The sequence below is a fragment of the Pempheris klunzingeri genome, chromosome 21, assembly GCF_042242105.1.
Source record: "Pempheris klunzingeri isolate RE-2024b chromosome 21, fPemKlu1.hap1, whole genome shotgun sequence".
NCBI lineage: Eukaryota > Metazoa > Chordata > Actinopteri > Acropomatiformes > Pempheridae > Pempheris > Pempheris klunzingeri.
This window is the reverse complement of record NC_092032.1, coordinates 14,410,943-14,432,433: the sequence shown is the minus strand read 5'-3', so window position 1 is coordinate 14,432,433 and position 21,491 is coordinate 14,410,943. Positions and strand designations below refer to the sequence as shown.

Sequence of the window (21,491 nt, the reverse complement as noted above, 5' to 3'; positions counted from 1 at the left end):
CAAACAAGGCTGAAAAAACTGCTCTGAAACAGCATTTAGGGACGATAAACAACAAAAACAACTATTAACAACCACAAGCCATTACGACAGCATGTCTGGACTTCCTGAATAAAACAAACTGTGATAAGACCTGGCTTGAATGAGATGACATCGACTCGTTCCCACAGTTTGTTCCAACCTTGCCTTATTCTGCTTTACAGTGAACCGTAGACACCTTGTGCCGAGACGCTGTTTAATCTGGGTTAATGATCTGGAGGGCCGATACACTGAGTCACAGGCATTCAGGGCGTCAGACAGTCTGCTGTTAAGGCCACTGTTATAAACCTGCACGTCAAGGTGAGATGAATCTATTGTTGGAAACTCGTGTTATGGCACCAGTTAACCCAAACACAGTCTGACCTCAAAGACAAAAACAAAGACGGAGAGATTTCCTCAGTTCTAGAAAAGTTGAAACCAGATTTATAGAAAATAAAACCAAACTAAAACAGTGACTTAACTTTTTTATAAAGATACATTAGATGCACCTTAAAACTGCCATTTGGGATTGCATCTCTGTACATATCTGCGTTTTCATATTCTAACAGATTAGTGGAAAAACATAAATTGTGTGACTTAAAAGGAATAGTTTGACATTTTGGGAAATAATTCACTCTCAGGAGCCAACAGTCCCTTAGCTCTGCTTAGCGTTAAGACAGGAAATAGGGAGAAAAAACTAGTCTGATCGTCTAAAAGGTAACAACATCTGCCTACCAGCACCTCTAAAGCTCACCAACTAGTGTGATATAACTTGTTTGTTTAAAAAAAAAAAAAACACTCAGTGGTTTTACACTAAAAGCTGAACTGTTATTATGAGTTACGTAGAGATTATGAGACTCCAGGCTCGCCGTTTCCCTCTGTTTCCAGTCTTTATGCTAAGCTAAGTCTGTAGCTTCATATTGAACATACAGACATGAGAGTGGCATCAATCTTCTCATCTAACTCTCTGCAACAAAGTGAATAAGTACATTTTCCAAAATGTTGAACAATTCCCTTAAACTAAGACATTTTTGGAGCGGCTGTGATTAAACAAAATGATCTTAATAATTAGCATGTGTTTTTGCCGGTCATTGTTTTGGTGGAACATTTGCACAAAGGCAGGCGAGCCTTTGCACTAAAATGGCTCAGCGCGATCAAAATCCAAACTTGCCATTTTCACCGTGTAGTTTGCTAGCTTGGAGGTTGTTTCACGTAGCGACGGGGACTTTGAAAAGAGTAACACACAGATAGCGAAAATGGGAGGAGAGGTCGACCAATGGCAGGCTTATACCCACAGCCTACTTCTTGTGACAAAAAACTATATAAAAACAACCGTAAGAGAGACAAAATAACTTAATGAATGACTTAAGAGTTTAATCCGCCACAGCGAGATTCAAATTTTTCTGTGCAGGAAATTAAGTTGCAAATCACCATCTGAAATAGACTAAACATGCTGATAGATGGCAGGCACGCTAAAAAAGATAAATAACTACACAAAATAACGTTTGGAATGCGTTTCCCATCACAGATGTACGATGATATACAGCTGTTTTCCTATAATTGGACACACCGTCCCTCCTCTGTTAAAGCTCCTTCAGAGTAGAAGAGACAAGTCTATAAATCCATTCAGCTCACTGCTGCTGGCTGGAGGATTCCTGCCTTCTGAATATGAAGGCTTTTCTCATGTTGGTGTTGGTGGCAGGTGAGGGAATGTGTGTGTGTGTGTGTGTGTGTGTGTGTGTGTGTGTGTGTGTGTGTGAGATGACTAATGACAGGAGGAGTGACAGGGTGTTTGTGCCGTGGACTGCTTTTCCATTCGGCAACAACAAATGACAACAAATGATCCACACAGAGCCAAAAAAAAGACGAAGACGGACATGTTCGTGTGAGTGTGTGTGTGTGTGTGTGAAGTTTACTGTGCGAGTGTGTTTACAGTTGTGTCCCTGCATGAATGCTTGTGTGAGGTTTGAGCTGTTGTGCGTGCGGGTACGCATGTGTACGAGTGTGTGTGTGTGTGTGTTTACAGCTGACGATCAAAGCTCCCTCCTCCCTCACTGAAGAGACGCGGGGCTGTGAACCTGAGATGATTAGAAGCCACAGGAAAACTTAACGAGCTGTCTCAGCCCCGGCGGCCGCCATCATTATGACTGAACGCCTCAATGCTGTACGCCAGCCAAGGCGCCATAACAAGGGGACATGGGCGATGCCTTTCATTTACATAGACACAAACACAGGCTGAACCCAGCTATTAATCTGAAGCAGGTCTACCGACCCCATGGAACTGTGGGAGGCCGGGTTAATTTCCTGTTCTGGTCTCTCCGAGGTCAAGTTTAAGAGTCCCACGCAGAAGGTAGATGAGCACCTGAGGGCCGAGCTTAATTTGATATAAAATATTAATCCTCAAAGACCCCTCCAAGTCTTCTTTTTCATTACAGAACATCTACTCTGCTTGGGAGATTTATAATTGCTCCAGGGAAAGAGTATTTTTAGGTACAGCTCAACAGAGGACTTTATCGATTCATTCGCTTCATATTAGTTGGCTTTTTTCCTCGACAGGAAGGTGAACTGCGCGAGCCGCTTTGAATTTATTATTTGTTGTGACTCAGCCCAGACCAGTGCAGCTCCAGCAGATCAAAACACTGACTCCTTTGATTAAGTAATGTGATCAAACATCTTGTGAACAAACATCTGCTTCAGTTACAGGAAACCATTTTTTTTAGCAAATCCAGCAAATCAAAATATAGAATAGTATAAAATAACACTGTATTATTGATACATTACAAAACTTTTTCACTTTTTCAGTGAGCTTTCTATTCATGCTTCTGTTATTGTAATTCCTGTTTCATGACTTTGTCAAAACCCGAAGAATCACCGAGTGAGATATAATGATCCACTGAAACAGCTGAAAACCAAAATCAGGAATGAACTTTGACGCAAACTTCTTCCCCCAACGGGGACAAGAAGTCCTTGAAACACTTGTACAAGGTCATGACTGGGAGAACATCAAAAAGATCCATAACAGCTACTAAATTAACCTTGAGGTGGGATTGTTCCGTCCAGTTTTGTTGTTGCACATTTTGACTGGTCATGAGTCACGGATGGACTTCATTTACCAAACCAGGACTTTCAGTGGAAAACGACAAATACTTTGATGGCTCTCCAAACCCAAACAGCTGATTTCGCTTCTTCCTCAACTCTCCTTTTAGCTCTGTCACAGCCAGAGCGATATGAATGACCCCTTTAAGGACTCTGTTATCTTCAGCTGATTTCCACCAGCATAGCTCTGCCCATCTTCAACCTAAAGAGACATCTAATCAGCCAAGACGAGTGGAAACATCTGGGTGGGTGTTCAGGGCTCTTAACTGTCACGTCATACGAGAGGGATGGAAGCAATGGGAGCGATTAAACTATCAAGTGTTCATGTCATTGAACCAGAGTTGGTGGAAGGAGGGTTGACAATATAACACTGTATTCATTACATATGGGTTTAATTATGTTGAATGATGGATTTTGGCTGATGTGAGACATCCACGTTTGCAGAGTTTTCCAGTCAGAATTAGGTCTGGGATGTCTGATGTGAACATTATTTACGATTCGGAAACTCATAATTATGATAGCTCTAAATTTGACATGAACATTTCACAGAATACAAAGAATGGAAAGATCAGCGAGAGGTCAATCTAGCACAGTCTGTACATTTCCAGACAGCCATCAGATGAGGCAAAATAAGTGAAAACACCTGTGTGGGAGAAGCGTGGATATTTAGGGCTTTCAATGTTGCCAAATTGCACTACTGAAAGGGTTCTCCAGTGACTTTTTGAATAAATTCAGGGGACTTGCAAGGCAACAGTTAAATAAAGAAAAAACCTCAAAATGTATGCAGCAAAATCCTCGACTTTAAGTCACTTGTATGGGTGAAGCTCCAAAACCCCTAGATGCAACTCTTCATATGATGCAACCGGGTAGTTTTCATTAAACTCCAGGCCACACTAGAATTGCCACATTGTTTCACCCCGCATGTGACATAAACACATTTAAAAACATAAAAAGACAACATATAGCCATCTCTGCTGTATGACCTTGGTGTGAATGAGCACCCACCTCTATCTGGGAGCTGTTGTCAGTGTCCTCTGCAGACAGCAGGGCTGGGAAGCCCTCAGGCTCCTCCTGCTCAGGCTCCTGGTCCTGCTCCTGACTGGCCCTGTTACTGTCCATGTTACGAGGTCTCGGGGGAAGCCATCTCCTCCACCGGTGACTGTACAGCTTCACGTCCACTGCAACGTCCTCATCTCCTGTCTGCCCCTGTACGCACGAGTAAGAGACCCCTGGGGAGGCAGGAAAACAAAGAGTGAGTGACAAAAGAAAACACGAGTGTAGAACGGTACGAGGCCAAATCACCTTAAAGTGCCGGACCTTTACATGTACATGAAGATCCAATATGGTCGAGCAAATGAGCGAACAAGTTCCCACAATGTTGATTAAGCATATCACCACCAGGTAATTAAATCTCTCTGTATTTCGCAGTACACTGGAGTTTTTAAATCTGGCGCTTGTGGTGAAATTCCAGCGCTGGTGCTGGCGGTAGTTTAGCGACATACTGGCCTACTGCAACTAGGAGTATGGCGCACAAGCCTAGAAAGCATAAGATAAACCAATAGATATACCAAAAGAAAATGAATAAATGAAAAAATAAAAATCTAAAATCTACACATGCTATAAGCTTGACAGAGTTTGTGTGATTACTCTCAATGCCAGAGGGGGAGACAATAGTTGGCCATTGCATGTTTAAAGTGGTAATTTCGTGTTGCTACATTCACAGGTCACCATGAATATACTTAATTGCCTTGCATTGCAAATTGGGGGTTGTACAAACAAAACAATTAGATAAAATAATATTCTTACTTTCAGTGAGGAAACTGACAAATCACAGAGGCGGGGCCTATTTAAGCCATTAATCTTGTGCTGCCCTATCATAACTCACTGTCTCAGTAAGCTTTTTTTATTGCTCTGTGGAGAAATCTCACCGCCTGAAACAGATGCACATTAGGAATGACTCAGCAGCCATCACACAGACCAGCGGGCCACAGTCATACACAATCATCCCTATCCCCAACTCTGAAATCAGACGCTGGTGACAGGTGAAAAATGGTACTATGTTAATGTAAACACTGCCTTGATTAAGCGAGCCTGCTGGTGAAATGTGCTGCGTCATTAGAAGAAGCGTTGTCATGACCTAAAACTGAGCTGTTGTTGGTTTGCTTGTAACAAGCAAGTATGAACATTTCTTTCTTTAAAGTGATCAAATAAGCCAAACAGGCACAGAAGCAGCAGTAAGTTCAGTCTAAGCCAACATAAGAGCCGTTCATCCTATAAACCCCGTTTTTAACCACCTGTCCGCAACAGATTTATCACATTTATTTCTGCAGGTTTCTATCCAGCTTCTATTCCGGCTTTCTTGCTTTCCCTTCCAGTGCAATAAATACATATGATACACTTTAAACATGACATGTTCTGCGCTTGCTTACATGGGTTTGTCCAAATCACATAGATTAGAGGTGCTAAATGACCTGCAGGTATGAATGAGGGCAGGCGGTTTATCTGTTAGTCCTGTGATGGTCTGCAGACTTGTTTCCCTGCCTTCAGGCTAATGCTTGGCATGCTTGGATGAGCTCCTGCTCCCCATGACCCTAATAGGATTAAGCAGTTAAAGACAATTAGTAATAAACTTCATTTTCTTAGCACTCATCGAAACGCAAAGTTTACAAAGTGCTTGCATGCTGCAGCAGGGATGCAGACAGTTTGGGCTTTAGGCGAGAAAATACTGCTGATTCCTTTACTATTACTCTGTGTTGCTTCTATTTTATGACACAGAGGTCAGCGGGTTTAACTAGCAGAACACGTTTTCCACTCCTTTCCCCTTTGCCTCTTTTCTCTCACGCTCACATTTCTTTCTCCTTGTCGTCCTCTCTCTGGGCCCCCGACCAGTGGTTCTCAAGAGAGGAGAGAGGTGGTGAGAGCAAGTGGAGGTGCTTCAGATGCTAATTCACCCAAAGTGGAGGCTGACAGATTCACTTTATAATGAGCATCGGCAAAGCATGAAGCAAAGAGAGCAATCTATTCTTTGAGATAGGTGTTGATGTACATTGGAGGTTTTTATCTGAGCAGAAGGCACAGCACACAGTGTGAAGGAGGGCTGAGTGTCATTTGTGGCCAATTGTTTCTGGAGCCAAAGAAGAACAATTAAAAGTAGTGTTCGCCTTCAATCAATAATGTTAAAGACCACAAACCAAGCTAGAAATCTTAGTTTAATTACAGACTCCGGCCTAAATTTAACAACCACATGTACACAAATGAGAAAATCGGCTACTATGAAATAAAGAATATAACAAAATTAATATTTATAAATCTCTGGTAGGTTCGGCAACAGTAACGGTGCTAGCTCACAGTTAGCCCAGTTTGAGACTCCGCTTGCAACAAAATAACAACACAGCAACTATATTCTGCCTACATCATCTGAAGTTTGATAATAACAGAAAACTCAGACAAAAAGGATGCCAGAATTACCAGAAGGCCACACACAACAACAACAACAACCATAAATGCACTCAGACTGCACAACTGAACACAGTGTTTGTCCTTGAGGCCAAACAAACATTTTAAATGTATTTATATCCTCATAAAACATTCACAAATGCACTATTTTAAAACCAATATTTCACAATTTAATGTTATTTAAGTAGCATTTCTCAGTGTTTATTTGTGGTTTATGTATGTAGGGGTGCAGTTTAGCTCAAAGATTAAGTGGTCTTTACAGAATCAAGCTCTATGAGCACCATCTCAGTCTTGCTGTTTGGTGTCTGCAGCAGCTCCTAGCCAACTATTCACTCACCGTCTCATTCTCACCATACCACTAATACTTCCTGACACCCCCTCCATCCCTAATGGTCATTAGTCACATCCATGCAGACAAAGTAGTCCAGGCAAATTTCCTGTCAACAGCAGTTACTCTAATCCAAGAGGCACATACACACACACACAGCTCCACTAACACATAAACATCTATTTTCATGCTTTAAAGGATTTTTGTCAGTTCCTAAATATATGATTGAAACAGAGGATGCTTTAGAATACGCCATGACCATGATATAGGGGCCTTGAATAAATGGCTGCTCAGGATGAGTCACCCTTTAAAAACGAACACATGCACCTGCATTTCTCTTATGAAAACCACCTCTGTGATCCAGGGGCAGCAGATTCTCTTATTATCCAGCGGAAACTCAGGGCCCTTTGTCAAGTGTTTGGGAGGGTGCTGAGGGCAGACCCCTGAGGGACACCAAAAAATAACCTCCCAGCAGGACAAGGCTTTTCGACTGTTCCTCAGCTTTTGTGTTAAAGGAAATCTTTCCCCTCCACTTCTCTTTCAGTGCATCTGAAAACCCCCGCATACCTTCTCCCTGACTCTGTCAAGCAGCCTTGTTGGCCGGACTCACGCCTGTCAACACGTCTGATTCACAAACACCGGAGGGACTGTAATTTGGTTCCACCTAAAACCTTTCAAGGACGTTTAGGAGGTCATAAAACTGCAGAATAAAGTCGCTGCCTGCACCCTTTCTTCCAGGTTATGCTTGTTTTCCCTTCTTTTCTCTCAGTTCCCACCTGACTCAGTGCTGCTGACAGGAGACTACCACACATGACTGGCAAGTAGAGGAGGTGGGACGCTTCATTGCATCTGTGCATGCTAGTGTGTGTGTGTGTGTGTGTGGTGTGTGTGTGGTGTGTGCATAATTTCAGCAGAAAAGGATAAAAAAAAACACATCCCTCTACGGTTTCTTAGCCTTTCTATCTCTGGGTGTCAGAGTGCTTAATTTAGTGCCCACTGAAAGCTGCTTTATCAGTGTACCAGCAGACCCTGCCAACAGCTCTGGAGGACCTCCTCTCTCAGGGTCTGCAGCAGTGCCGACTCTCTGCAGATCAACACTGTTTAAGTTGATGTAACTATTGCAGAGGCTAATCATTTTACTGGAATTGTGCTAATTTTAGCTTCAAAATAACAGTTCTAAGATGTGACTGAGTTTTTTTCCTGTGACGAATGACTGCTGTTAGAACGAAGCTCAACAAAGTCTTACATTAAAAAACAGACAATGTGATTAACAGTATCACTTCAGATAATGAGGGAACATCGCAATGTTTCCTCCAGAACAACTTTCATTGGATCACATGCCTGGTTTCTTTTAAGATTATTAAATGTCCAGAAAACACACTGCGTCTGGGTCAGTACAAGAGGTCAGACAGCGAAGGACATGGTGAGGAACATTTTGTACTCAGGGAAGATTTGCTACAGTTAAAATGATTATTGGACTAATCAGTGGCTGAATTAGGGCTGCCTCTGATGCATATGCATTTAATCTTTTTTTTTCATTGATTGTTTAGTCCAATACCAATATGACGGTTTCAAATTGCTTGGTTTGTCTGACAAACAGTCCAAAACCAGAAATTATTACATTTAAAATGTTATAAAATAAGAGAAAAAGCTGAAAACAGAGAATGTTTGACATTTTTGCCTGACAAAAAACATTAATCACAATCACAAATTGAATCACTAATGAATGCCATCAATTTCATGATTGAGAGCAGCAGTACCAAACATTGAGGCTCACAAACCCTGACGTTTTAGCATCAGCCAAGGTTGATAACAGTCTGACGAGGCAGACACATTCATCATGACTGATGAATTAATAAACTGATCTAATAGGAGATGACTGCTGGTTTGATCTTGTGACAGACAAGATGAGTTCTTCCAGAGTTTGTGAAGATGACTGTCTATCTCTAAAACTGTGCTAATAGATTACAGATTACATACAGCAAATTAATTTGCAATGCCAAATAATCCAAATGCAGACCCTTTAAAACTTTGTTGCCTGGGGTTGAGAGACACATTCAAATTCCAGACATCCAGACAACTGTCTCAAATTATTGTGCAGAGCAAAGTGTGCTTTTCTAACCTGCTGTAGCTTGCTTTTTAACGGATCCTCTCTCAAAAAAAGAAAAAAAGAAAATCACAGCCTGTCATTAAGCAAACACATAAAGCCGAAAAGCTGACTGCAGGAGAAAGTTAAACACAGGCAGCACCTGCAAAAGAGATCCAGTTTCAAACAGCGGTCATAAAGTGATGAGCAGTGTGATAAAAGAGGAGATTTTACATAGATTAAATGTGAGGGGATCTAAATCCTAGATGATCAGAGCATGAGACAAGTTAAGACGGGAAACGAAATACTCGGAACAAAACGCCGTTCTCCTTACAGGTAATTCACTGATGTACCAGGTTTCCTAACAAAATGGATGGTGACTTTCCCTCCAGACAGAGGTATCAACTGAGCATCCTGCCTGTCATGAACGCTCCATTACACCAGAGATTTTGTTTTGCCAACAATTAGTCACATCTTTCCAAGTCAAAGCACTGCAACACAAACATTCCCTGGGGTTCAGATTAGGACTGCAGATAGAGACGTTTGTCTTTTTCTGAAACATATTGTAGATACTACATTGCATTATCTACAATGCCGGTTTCTAGGTCTCCTTTTGGTTAGAGAAAAAAAGAATGGAGACACATTTTAATCTGAGCAAAGCAGTTGCTTTTGAATGACCCACATTGTCATATAAACAGTGACTTAATACTGAACTGTAGGTTTATCAGATAACCAGGAACATTCGCCAACCTTAGAACAGGTGCTCCTGTTTGTCGCCCGAATGAGAAAAGCGGCAGGTGTGACCATTTTTGAGCACTCATAGTGTTAATTAGAATCTGCAGAAGATGGAGAGAATTCATTAGCAGGAAACTAATGTTGCATTCGCTGTGCCTGGGGTAACACGCCGCCTATGAAGAGGACAGGTGTCAGGGCTGCATGTTAGAGGAAGGAACGAGGCCGGAGGGAAAGAGACTGGGGGAGAATTAGGAGGTAGAGTGTGTCTGACTTCAGGTCCAGTGATTTTTAATCAAGGCTTTAACCTTGAGGAACATAATTGCTTTTTAATCGGGCTTTGCAGAAAAAGGCTAATTTCCCTTCCGTGTCGGCTCACAACAACTAAATACACTGGACACAAAATCCAAGCAGGCTAAGCCACAAAAACACTCAGTAACATACCCCAGCATACAGTATCAAACCCCAAAACACAGGGTTTAAAGTGCTGGAGCAAACCATCATGGAGTCAGCTGTCACCGCCGTGGCTTTCCTTATGTAATTGGCGGTTGTCTTGGCTCCGGTGTTGGTCAGTGCAGGAAGTGTATACAAAAATGCTTTGGCAAAGAGACAAACGTGCAGGCACGGAGGGCTGCATGCAGTCAGGAGACAGGATAAGTGCGACACAGGCATTTAGGAATTCAGGATTCCAGTCAGGCACAATGTCAGTCTCATATTTCAGGAGATTGAGTGATATACTGTAGGACTATGAAGCGCTGCTGTTGGCTCTCATTCCACTTTTCAACTTTTGCGAATGAGCAGCACGCCTGAGAAGCCCCAAAACCTTGACTCGCTCCACCAGGAGAGGCTCTGGCCTGGCAGGCAATGTATCACTGGACACTGGACCTCCTTGTAACTGATTATTTCTCCTCCCTCCAGTGCAGACCATTACCTGAGGTGATATTTCTGTATTCTTATAGGTCACAGGCTAGCTGTGGCCAAAACCATCACCTGCATAGAAAAAAAAAAATAGTGGGTACAGTGAAAGGACTGATTTTGTGTTTGCATGGAGATATTTAAGCAGAGTGAGAAATTTCTTTTCTATCTTCTTAATGCTTGCTTAACAGACCTTAAAATTGGAAATGGTCACATCTGTGGTGGTGAAAAGCGAGTCATAGGCAGGACAAAAGCATGTACTTTTACTCTGATACGCCACATCACAAACAATGGCTTTGCTTTTCTCCTCTGGGTTCACACACTGTTCAGATGAGCCCAGAGGATGGAAACACACCTACACGTCGAACTTGACACAATAATTGCTCCTTTTGTCCACTATGCTTCTCCGAGAGTTGATTTCTCCATCATCGTCTGAGGTCACAAACTCCCTGACTCACTTGTGTCTTAGATATACGATATATTTTTGGCCAAGTACTCATCTGCTGCATGTGGGATGAATATTGTTTGTGGAGAAATCTCAAAAAGCACAGATGGGTTGCCTTGAACTCCCTCAATACCGTTCCAACATATTTTGTCAATCAGAAAAGTTATAAAAGCTCTATACATCAAAACACTATTATCACAGCAATTTCTGGGGCTAAATTATGGCCATTTTAAGCATATTGATCAGCATGACTGCTTTAGGCTAATTAGCCACTTCTCCATTTCTGTAACTCTAAAAGCGGTCGATGTGAGAGGTGACTCGGAGACAAACAGTGTGCACGTGTGAGAAATAGCATGCCTGTGCCAGGCTGCGCCGCATTAACTGAATATTGATTCCCTGTAGTGTGTTCAGGCTTGTTCTAAGTGTGCATGTGTAAAAGGACGTGTGTGCAGTGAGCTCATTGTTAGAGTGTATGTGTGTGACTTGTCCTGCAGGTGGAGATGGATTGACTGAGTGCGAATGTGAGTGTATTAACTGTCTTTCTTTCTGGGCCGAGGGCTCCAGGCGAGGCCAGACTGGGGCCCTTGGGCTTGTCCTCGTCCTTCCTGCTAATCCATCAGCATCACCGAGCCGCTCGCCCCTCCGCCCTGCACCCTGCCAAACCTCTCCACACTCCAATGTTCTACAAGTTGAGTGCTGTGCAAACACACACAGACAGGTTCAACCCCTCAGCCCAATGGACCTGCCATTTCCCACTGTTAAAAAAGAGTCCAGCTGTCTGAGGAGGAGTGTGAAGGGCTCAAGGACAATCATATGGGCTGCAGACCCAACACCTTTGTTAAACAACTGAAACGTCTGCTAATCACTACAACATTTTAGCACATTCAAACCAGCTGGCATTGGTTACTATTAGAGGAAATGCAGTGGAAATATGCAAAAACATGTCCATTCGCTCAATGGTCAGTAACATACTGGATATTATCTGTTGATTGCATCACTGACAAGTTTATTTCTTTAACTGTAAAATGTTCTACTTATTGCATACCTCAGTCACAATAACCAAATTTAAGGCCTCCTTATCAAAAATACTTGTTTCTGTCACATGGTCTTGTAAAATTAACATCTGGTAACGTAATTCCTTGTACTGATACACCAGCATCAAGAATCTGGTATCCATCAGGCTCTTTTTTATTTCTCTGCTGATATCAATCTTCTGAAATATCGTCAGTGATCAGTGATCCCCTCTCGCTCTCACTGCAGTGTCTAATCCGTCATGACAAATTCAGCCAACAACACGTACTGTGGTTGTCAGACTCCATTTTCCAGCACTAAAGGCAGCCCTCATATCCACTTATGAAATTCCTTATAATCAAGTTTATTTGCTTCAAATACTGAACATGTGCATAATACAGAACCTCTTCGATAAAAACATGTGTTACACATGTTTTCCATGTGAGCAGATGTAAGCATACAACCTAGGTTTTTGATGTTCTGCAGAAAAAGATGTGTGGAAAAACAAACTTAAAAACTTGCCAACTCCCATGTCCTCCCACATACAGCCTCCAGGCACCCACTCCCACAAAGCAACAACAGCAAAGAGGATGAATATACCAAAAATCTACAATACCCGAATCCCAGGGAATATATATTCTCAGACTCTCTTCTCCTGATGTACATACTGAGCAGACAAAGAGAGACCAAAAGAAAAAGGACCATTCGCCAGGAGCATAGCTGCCAAACCTAAACCCAGCACATTTTGTATTTCTGTTGTCAAACTGCGAGTCTAATCCAAGTCACAAATAGTCTGTAATTGCTTCAATTTCTTCCCATTCAGCGGTGGAGACTTAAGCCACTCACAGAAAATCAATATTAAATATTGTTTACAACACATCCTCCTCGGGGTTTTGCTGTGCAGAATGAGACCTACAGAGCAGCACGTTACCCAACATATGGCTGGTTTCCTCCAAAAATCCCATTATAGAGGGGATGGTGTATGTGTATCTCATTAAGAATCTCAAACTTCCATTCAAACAGAGATGAGCACTGTCAAATATCTGCATTGTCAATTGAACAACAAGATTTCCTCTTTACCTCCTGTGAACAAAATTAAAGTTATGCAGATTTAGCAGAGAAATTATTCCATTATTCCAAGTTTTGCTTCATTTCTTTTCTGACAGGAAAAGTCAAAAGCACTTGTCTGCACTTGTCAAAGTATGCAAGCTTAATTAAATTCATTAAAACACACAATTCAGATTTCTCATATATTTCACCCACGGTAATTGAAATGGCACCTAAAATAACACCAGCAACTGAAAATGTTCAGCAGGACTGAACAATTTAATAAACATTCCAGTTAATAAAATTTCTTTGGGTACTGTCTTTAAGTCAGAGATGATTTCCTCCTTGATGTGATTTAAATTACTGTCTAACTATCTCATTTAATTTAGCAGTCTTTTCAGGAATTCTCTCATTGGGAGAGACAGGAATGGAGTCAGAGATAGAGAGAGGGGAAGACTGATTGGGTTGTAATGCAGGAGAGGGGTTTATTGGTAAGGTCACCGGGGTTGAAATAAAATGGTGACAGAGCGAGCAGGTTGTTTTTGGTTTATCGCTTGCAGTTGGAGCTCTGGACAGCTGTGTGGTGTAGCTGCAGGGTCCGGGGGTAGCTGTGCCTGTTGTTAAAAGGTTTGAGTGTTTGGGTCACTGCATCCAGCAAACAGTGCGGAGGATATGTGTCAGTGGAGCACAGATTTTGTAAGATAACTAGGAGATGCTTAAGGCTTCGTCAAACCAGCATTTGAAAACCTTAAGTTTTGCTGTAATATCAGTTAAATTCTTAAATATCTGTGTAGCAAAATCCAGTTTTATTAAAAGCAATAGCTCTACATGTAGGGAAATAGGAAGTTTAGATTAGAAGCTTGATTCTACTTGTAATAAATTAAATAAATATGCAAATAAGTGCGGTAAATACCTTATCTTAGCATAAAGACTACAAACAGAGGGAAACAGCCAGACTGGCTGTTTAAAATAGGTAACAACTGTCCCCTACCAGCACCCACAAAGCTTTTTTAGATGGGAATGTATGAACCACTTAGACCACCTGTTTTATGAGGGCACATGCAGGAGCTTAGCGGTGCCGTTTTCTGGCTTCACTGGGCCTTTACAGTCTCAGGTGAGGATGAGGAGGCTGCATGCTGCCGCTTGCCTGTTTGCCCTCGGGCTCGAACACCTCACCGGACAGCAGCTTGTGTTGATCATCTCAGTCGCATGTTGACACAGACCTGTCAGACTATCTGCATGTGCTGACATGCGTGTTTGTGCTAAGAGCCACTCAGCGTTAATGAAGGGTGAAATAAGCAGGCCAACGTGCTTCTGCTTCTGTCTGTAGTTTGCGTCATCGATCCCTTAAATACGCCTATTGATCTATCCCAAACGTATTTCTGACCCCCCGTAGAGGACAGGGGGTGTAATTGTTCACTTCAGGACTGATGGCGCCATTTGTCTTGTACAGCTGAACACTGAGTCTTTAATAGAAACAGACAGTTCAGTGCCCTGTGACAAACAGCCTGGGAGACACCAGGTTTGAATGCAAATGGGACAGACTTGTTCTAATATATATTCCAACTCTCTCTCTCTCTGCTTTTGATTGTCCCCTGCTGCTTGTTTCTGAGGTAGTCAGTCTGGATGAGGGTTAGATTGCTGCTCCCGAGGTGATGATGAATAGGTGAGGAGGAGGAGTGGCTCTGTTGTTGTTTGGGTAGAGAGATGGATGTAACTTGGCAGTCCCAACCCACACTTATAAGCCCTCAGGATTTTCCCAGGAGAACAACTAACTCTGCCTTTGTTTTGGCAGGAGAGTCTCTTAATCAGCCAGTGAGAGATTCATAGTCACACCTATTTGAGCCCTGGGCTTCCTAGATGTAGAGAAAAACACAGTACGTTTGCTCATTTGTAAGAGTAGGATGAGTCCAGGGTGGGAAAATTTATTTTGTTTAACAGGTTCTTCTACTTTGTATATGCATAACGTATTATAACAATAATATGCAAGCTCTTTCCTTCCTTGTGATATTTATTAGCTATTAGTGATGGCAGTGGCAAAAGGCACATTTTCACCAGATATTTTGAAAAAGAAATGCCACACACTTTTGTTTGCTTGTACACTTTTTTTTTTTTTTAAAAAAAGGTTTGTCATAATATTCTTGGTACATTTTCTGGTCAATTTTAAGTTAAAGCAGTAGTAAATACATTTATTTATGTTCTTGCTGAGAGCAAAATAAAAAGATCAAACATAAAGCTACAGCCAGCAGCAGATTAGCTCAGTTTAAAGACTGAAAACAGAGGAAATGGTTAGCATGGTTGTGTTCTACACTTAATGAATACACAAACAATTTCATTTTAGGCCCTTTGCACCTGTTACGAGTTAAAGGCATAGCCTGTCATACCAGACACCTTGCTGGAATCTAATTCTTAAACACCCATCTTCAATGAAATAAAATAAGTTTTTGTGGTAGACTGCACAGGAGTAATGTTGCAGTATAGCTGCAGAGTCTTGACATTTTATGGGAAAGCTAAGCCCCAAACCCACTTTGGCTTTGAAAATCTCCCTGTTTTGAGACTTTCAAGTGTGACAAGTATGCCTCAACCCCCCTCTCTCCTCATGCCATGCTTCTGGGCGCCCTGCCATCAGCACTGGGCCCCATGTTCTGCCTCTCTGGGCTTCATTGATCAAACTTAGGGCCCCACAGCAACGACAGAGCCTTGGCTAGCTTCTCCAAATGGCCGGATGGAGAGGAAAGGAAAGGTAGCAGCACTCATGCCTTTACATTCCTGTGGTAGAAGAAGTACTCTGATCCTTTAAGTACAAGCACCAGTATATAATGTAATAATACACCTTAAAAGGTATATTAGTATTACAAATAAAACTACTTGTTCTGCAGAAAAATACTCCCTGTGACATGTCAAAATAAAAAAATAAATACATTCTCTATTCAGCATTGGATAATTTTACCAAATTGGCCCAAGACCTTTTATCTAAATGAAACCATGTGAAAAGGAAAGTCTCTGGTGGATCTGCCAACAACTCAGACATTTAAAATGTAAACGAAAGGGCCTCAACTAGCTGATTTTCCATCAGGGGCCACAAGCTAAAAAAGTTGGCTAACACTGGATTTAACTATAACAATGTGTTGAATTTGAACTTGTCATATTTTTTAAAAATCTGAAAATAACTATAAATAAATACATGTAGTGGAGTTAGGCCAATATTTCCTTACTTGTAGGAGTACATTGAAGTTATACTTTAATACTGTGTACTTAGTTACAACTTGCAGCTGCTGTACAGAGGACATATCAGAGGCAAATGCTTACGAACAGAAATTAGTGGTGACACATGAATAAAACATGATAATCTCCCGTGTTGATATCCTAAAACAACTCTGCTTATTTCTAACACATCACATGAAATATGGCTCGACTTGGGAACAGGTGAGAAACCACACTCTCATTCTGTTTAGAGTATTTTTGCCAAATATGTGTCAAGATAGGAGTACAAGGTACCAAGAAAAGGGTAAAGTCAAAAAGGTGTTTAAAAGAGAGGCCTAGCCTGCCAAAGTTCAATGTGCCAATGGTAGTTTATGATGAAGGAAGGGAAATAGCGAGAGGGGAGCTGTCAAAGCCACTGTGCAGGGGTTAGAAAGGCCCTGAGGGGGTTTGAGTGCTTGGCTGAATCACTGCGCGACTCCGAGCTGCTGTACCAGGAGCTGCAGCACACGCTACCCTCCGTCTTCACACCACCTGTCTCTGAGGAATCAACCCCAGGAGACAGACTGCCCGAGGCTTTACAGGCAGAAAACATTCGCTCTATTACACTGACACACACGGGGAGACTATGCAGCCCTGCACCCGACGGAGAGGTAGACTTCTGAAGATACAATTCATCTTTTCTTAAATAATTGGCGAGTCTCAGGAGTGGGCAGCCCAACTTTGTCAAGAGTCACACAATGATTAGCATGATGTAATGATGGCCATTTGGGCAAGGATTTGAGCAATTCTTCATCCGTTTCTAAAACGTCTCCAGAGTAATTCTGTCCTTGAAAACACAAGACAAAGTTTGTTGTTTGACAAGGAAAATAATTACAGCATTAGCATACCATTACTGGCTGGCAGGGAGACAATATATCAACAAGACTTCTCTTTGGGCATGCTCCAAATGTAGCTATGATTTTAGGCAAACAGTGAGATTATGTCCGTCTTTCTGTAATTGATTTCTTATCACTCTGAGCTTCAACACCTAAAATGAATAATGTCTTTAAAAATATTGACCAAAAAGTAAAAAATGCATTTCTGTGTTGAAGCAGGGTGAAAAATATAAGCATTCAGGGAATGCTTTTTCACCTGCTTTACCAAGTTTCATTAAAAGCAGAGGCAAAGCTAGATTTGGTGATTTGTTTTGGATGAGAGGGTTTTTAAACAACCTGTATCCTGTAGGCCACTAGAGGGGCAGACAGCAAGGCCAGGTAGGTTTTGTATGGACCTGTCCCAGAGGAGCACATGACTAAGACTGTGTAAAACAGCATAATGACGCCCCAGGCTCTTTAACAGAGTCTATAAAGACGGTATTGTTGTGTGTTGCCGTTTATGACCCTGTCAGCTGGGGAACTGGGTCACCGTCCAGACACAAACCTGCAGAAACATGTCGGAGACAGCTCTGCTGCGTCTCCCGATGTTGTCAGTGAAGTGGTGAGAATGACCTTGCCTAACAGGCTTGTCCTCGTACTGAAATGCATTCAGAATATCTGCTCGTTTTACCCGCTCTTCCATGTGACATCTGACATCAAGGAAAATTGGGTCTCAGTTATTTCACACCAATTATCGGTAATCCAGACTAATGCACACAAGCACACAGCAGTTTCTACAAACAAGAGCCTATATTGCAAAAATGCACTGACAATTTCACTCACATGTAATAAAAGATGGACAGTCAGTTGCACATGCTTGTCGTGCTGTATAGTCATGTATTATTACAATCTGTCCTTTCAAGGTAATTGGCAGATAGACTTAACACATGGAGACCTGGGTGTCCAAATAATTTATGCACTGTCAAAACATTCAAGCACCAACTAGCATGGAAGAGGCTGCAATTTCCATTAAAGAGATGAAGTGACTGTTTTCTTAAGAAGCTTAAAGGTTCTCTATACAATTTCTCAGCATCTCAGATCAAAATAAATGTATGCCTACCGACTACTACTACTCCCTGTTAAATTGTTAACTTTCCACTAGATGTTAAAACACCAATAATTTTAAAAATTATCCAATGCTGACTAGCAGATTATGCAATTATAAGAACTGATGAACATGAATGTCTGCACCAGATTTCAAGACAATCACGTAGTTGTCCAGATGTTTGACTACAAACAATAAAAGTTTAACTACTGGTGGTCCTACAGAAAGTCAGGAGATCAAAGTTGGTAGGATTCATCCTCTGGGGAGCATGAAAGTCTGTATAAAACTTCATGGGAATCAGTTAAATGATAGGCCGATGTTGCAATTTCTCAAGCTCCATCATTAGGAAGCATGGCGACAATCTGACCCAAATTTTAGAGCACAGTCAGTCATTTCCGACCATAAAATAAAAAAAAGTGAGATCCTGAGAGGATTGACACCACTTAAGATGTCAGACCAGCAGTTTTTGAGCTGAAAGGGAACTCTGTTTAGCTCAATGACACTCCAGAAGGACAGATGCTAGTTGTCCCCTGGCCTTGAACCCAGATCTTTTTCTCTCTCCCAGTACAACCTAAATGCAGGCATGATGCCACCCTTTCAAAAACCTGTGTGAGAGCACTTTATCTATAATGAAACACCTACATTCTGTGCTATTCAATAAAAAATGAATGAAGACATTCCTGGCCAACACAGCCAAAGCTGTCCTGCGCTCAGCAAAGACTGGGATGTTTCATGACTAACAAAAGCCTTCCCATCTGCAGGAGAGGGAAAAACAGAGCAGTGGAAAAATAAGACTGGAAGAAAACAAGACATCTGCACAGAATTCAGCATGTTTCTGTTTTTTAAGTATCATGACAACAATGCAGTGGAGGCTGTGGAGCGTGGGCTCTGTTTACAACCATGGGACTGTGTGCGTTTCATGTGTTTCTGTCTATCAAAGATAAAGTGAAGGAGTTCAAGCTAGCGAGAGACGGTAAGAGATAGTGAATCGCATTAAAGTCACAGAGGTGAGGGAATACTGCTGACACATGAGAAACCATAACAGGCTCGCTCTGCTCACAAGCTCATGATAGGAAGCTATAGCCTGAACTTTGGCTTCTCCAGCACTCTCCTCAACCCCTGCAATGCAACATTTAAAGTTTATGTCTCCTCTACAGGTAAGCTTTTAAAATATACAGCCACTAAACATTTCTTTCACAGAAGCTGCTGTGCTTTCATGGCTCATGAAAATCAACTCTAGAGGCTGAATCGAGGTTGTGCGTCTGAATGGTGGCTGAGGAAGCTGGTGTCGTTCCAGTCCATGAGATCAGATCCTGGTGTAGTTCCTCCACTGCCTGCCCTGACATTCCCCCTCCACCCATCTCCTTGTCTGTTCATCATCCTGTTTACTAGGCCAGACCTGTTTTTTTCCAGAGACAGATGTGCAGTTCCACATGGTATTTCCATCACTCTTTCCCTCTTAAAGCCAGGACTTTCACTGACCACACATGGGAGTCTGAAACAGCTGACAAGAGGAAGTTTGTAAACCAGAAAGTGCAAGTTAAAAATATGCCGTTAATTCCACGAAGTCTCATCTCAAAACTACTGAATCTTTCAAGAAATAATCTCAAAATTTAAGAGCCTGACTATCATATCCGCACACCATTTGACAGATTAAGTACATCTACAGTTTGAGCAGATAACCCGCGACTGCCGAGGCAATAGGTCCTCGTACTGATGCCACTCCATAGAAAGAGACGCCCTACCAGACAGGGTCAAATTATCACCGTCAATCACTCCGCAATCCACTTCAGCTCCGGCACCGAGTGGGACAGCCAAGGTGTCAGGGAGATGGGGCCTTTCATTACCTTCCTGTCAACATGATTGTAGCCTCATATCAAGCCGGATGTGTTGCCTGTCATGTCTCAGCAGTGGGCTGTCACTGCAAATCTGCCACAGGACACAAACACTTGGGGTGATGCACCGAAATCCCTGTGTCACCCGGGCCAGAGGAAGTGATTTACCTGCCAGCATGTATGTGAGACTGAGATACGACATGCATGCACAAGCAACACGGAAGAATGCAAACTTAGCCTCCAAAACCAACAGCTACTAAACAACCAGGTCCATCCTTTAAAGCTGATAAAGCAGTAAAAGGAATGACATGATTTACGTTGCTTAACCATAAAACTAATACAACATTTTTATCTAAAGCTTAAGTATAGTTTAGGACTTAAAAGGGAAAAAAAAGGGAAAATAGATTGGATAAGAGCTTCATCACAAATCTTAGTATTTTATTAACTGGAACTGAATCGAACATGAAACCGACCAGCGGATAATTGCCAGCTAAACTGATGTTCACCATCTGGATTGTGTCAATATCAATGCAGTTGGCAAATTATAAGATTGTGGGAAATTGAGGGATGTTGGCAGCTATTTGTGATTCTGAACATTCAAATCTGATCCTTGCACGAAATAACACAAAATCAAATACCTCTTAAAGCCACGATAATTCACATTTTAAGCAATGGCTCTCATGCCTATGAGTGATGTAAACGTAATGGCTTATAATAATGATCCCACAGAGACTAACACCAGAATCTGCAGTTCCCCTCAGTGCTAAACAGAGTTTTACTGTTTTTCAGCCCATTGATTCAGTTTCTAGCCAGAGACTTTACCATTTTGGCCCTCTCACCATTTTCAGCCTCAGCAGGCAGCTGTTTTCAGCAAAAAGGCGACAAAAACCAAGTGTACATTACCTTCATCAGTAGAGTAAAGTCACTAGAAACATGACTCCAAATAAATGCTACTGTTGCAACATATTTTGCTGAACATGTACGCAAGTAACCGTTTCCCAAGTTTGTCAAAACAACTTAAAAAGGTTTCCTCTGCCTGCAAGTGGTCAAAAAAAACAAAGTCAGTTCTTGGTTCAGTTCTTAAAGCGCAACTGAAATAATAAGTCTCCCCTTTATATATTATTATATTATATAACTATATTATTGTTAGCATAGTTAATCATTAAAATGACAGAACAATGTTTCTGGTTCTTCGCTCTTTAGCCTCCAAGCCTCTGATTAGGCAGGCCAGTGTACAATGATTGACAGCTGGGGCAGCAGGGGCCAGAGACTCAAAGTAAACAAACTTGGTCTGCTTAACTGGAGCTTACAAGCGACTGACAGTGTTTTGAAGAATAAGGACTTAAATCATCTACCATCTAA

The 21,491-nt window shown here is 41.8% G+C and overlaps 1 protein-coding gene across 1 annotated transcript in view; it reads right to left on the bottom strand.

The window, feature by feature from the left end:
- Positions 1-21,491, bottom strand: part of plxdc2b (plexin domain containing 2b) — an 82,779-nt gene that overhangs the window by 46,501 nt on the left and 14,787 nt on the right. Inside the window, exon 2 of the mRNA XM_070853190.1 lies at positions 4,117-4,340. Within this exon, the coding sequence (XP_070709291.1) occupies positions 4,117-4,340 (224 nt within the window). The remainder of the gene's footprint in view (positions 1-4,116; positions 4,341-21,491) is intronic.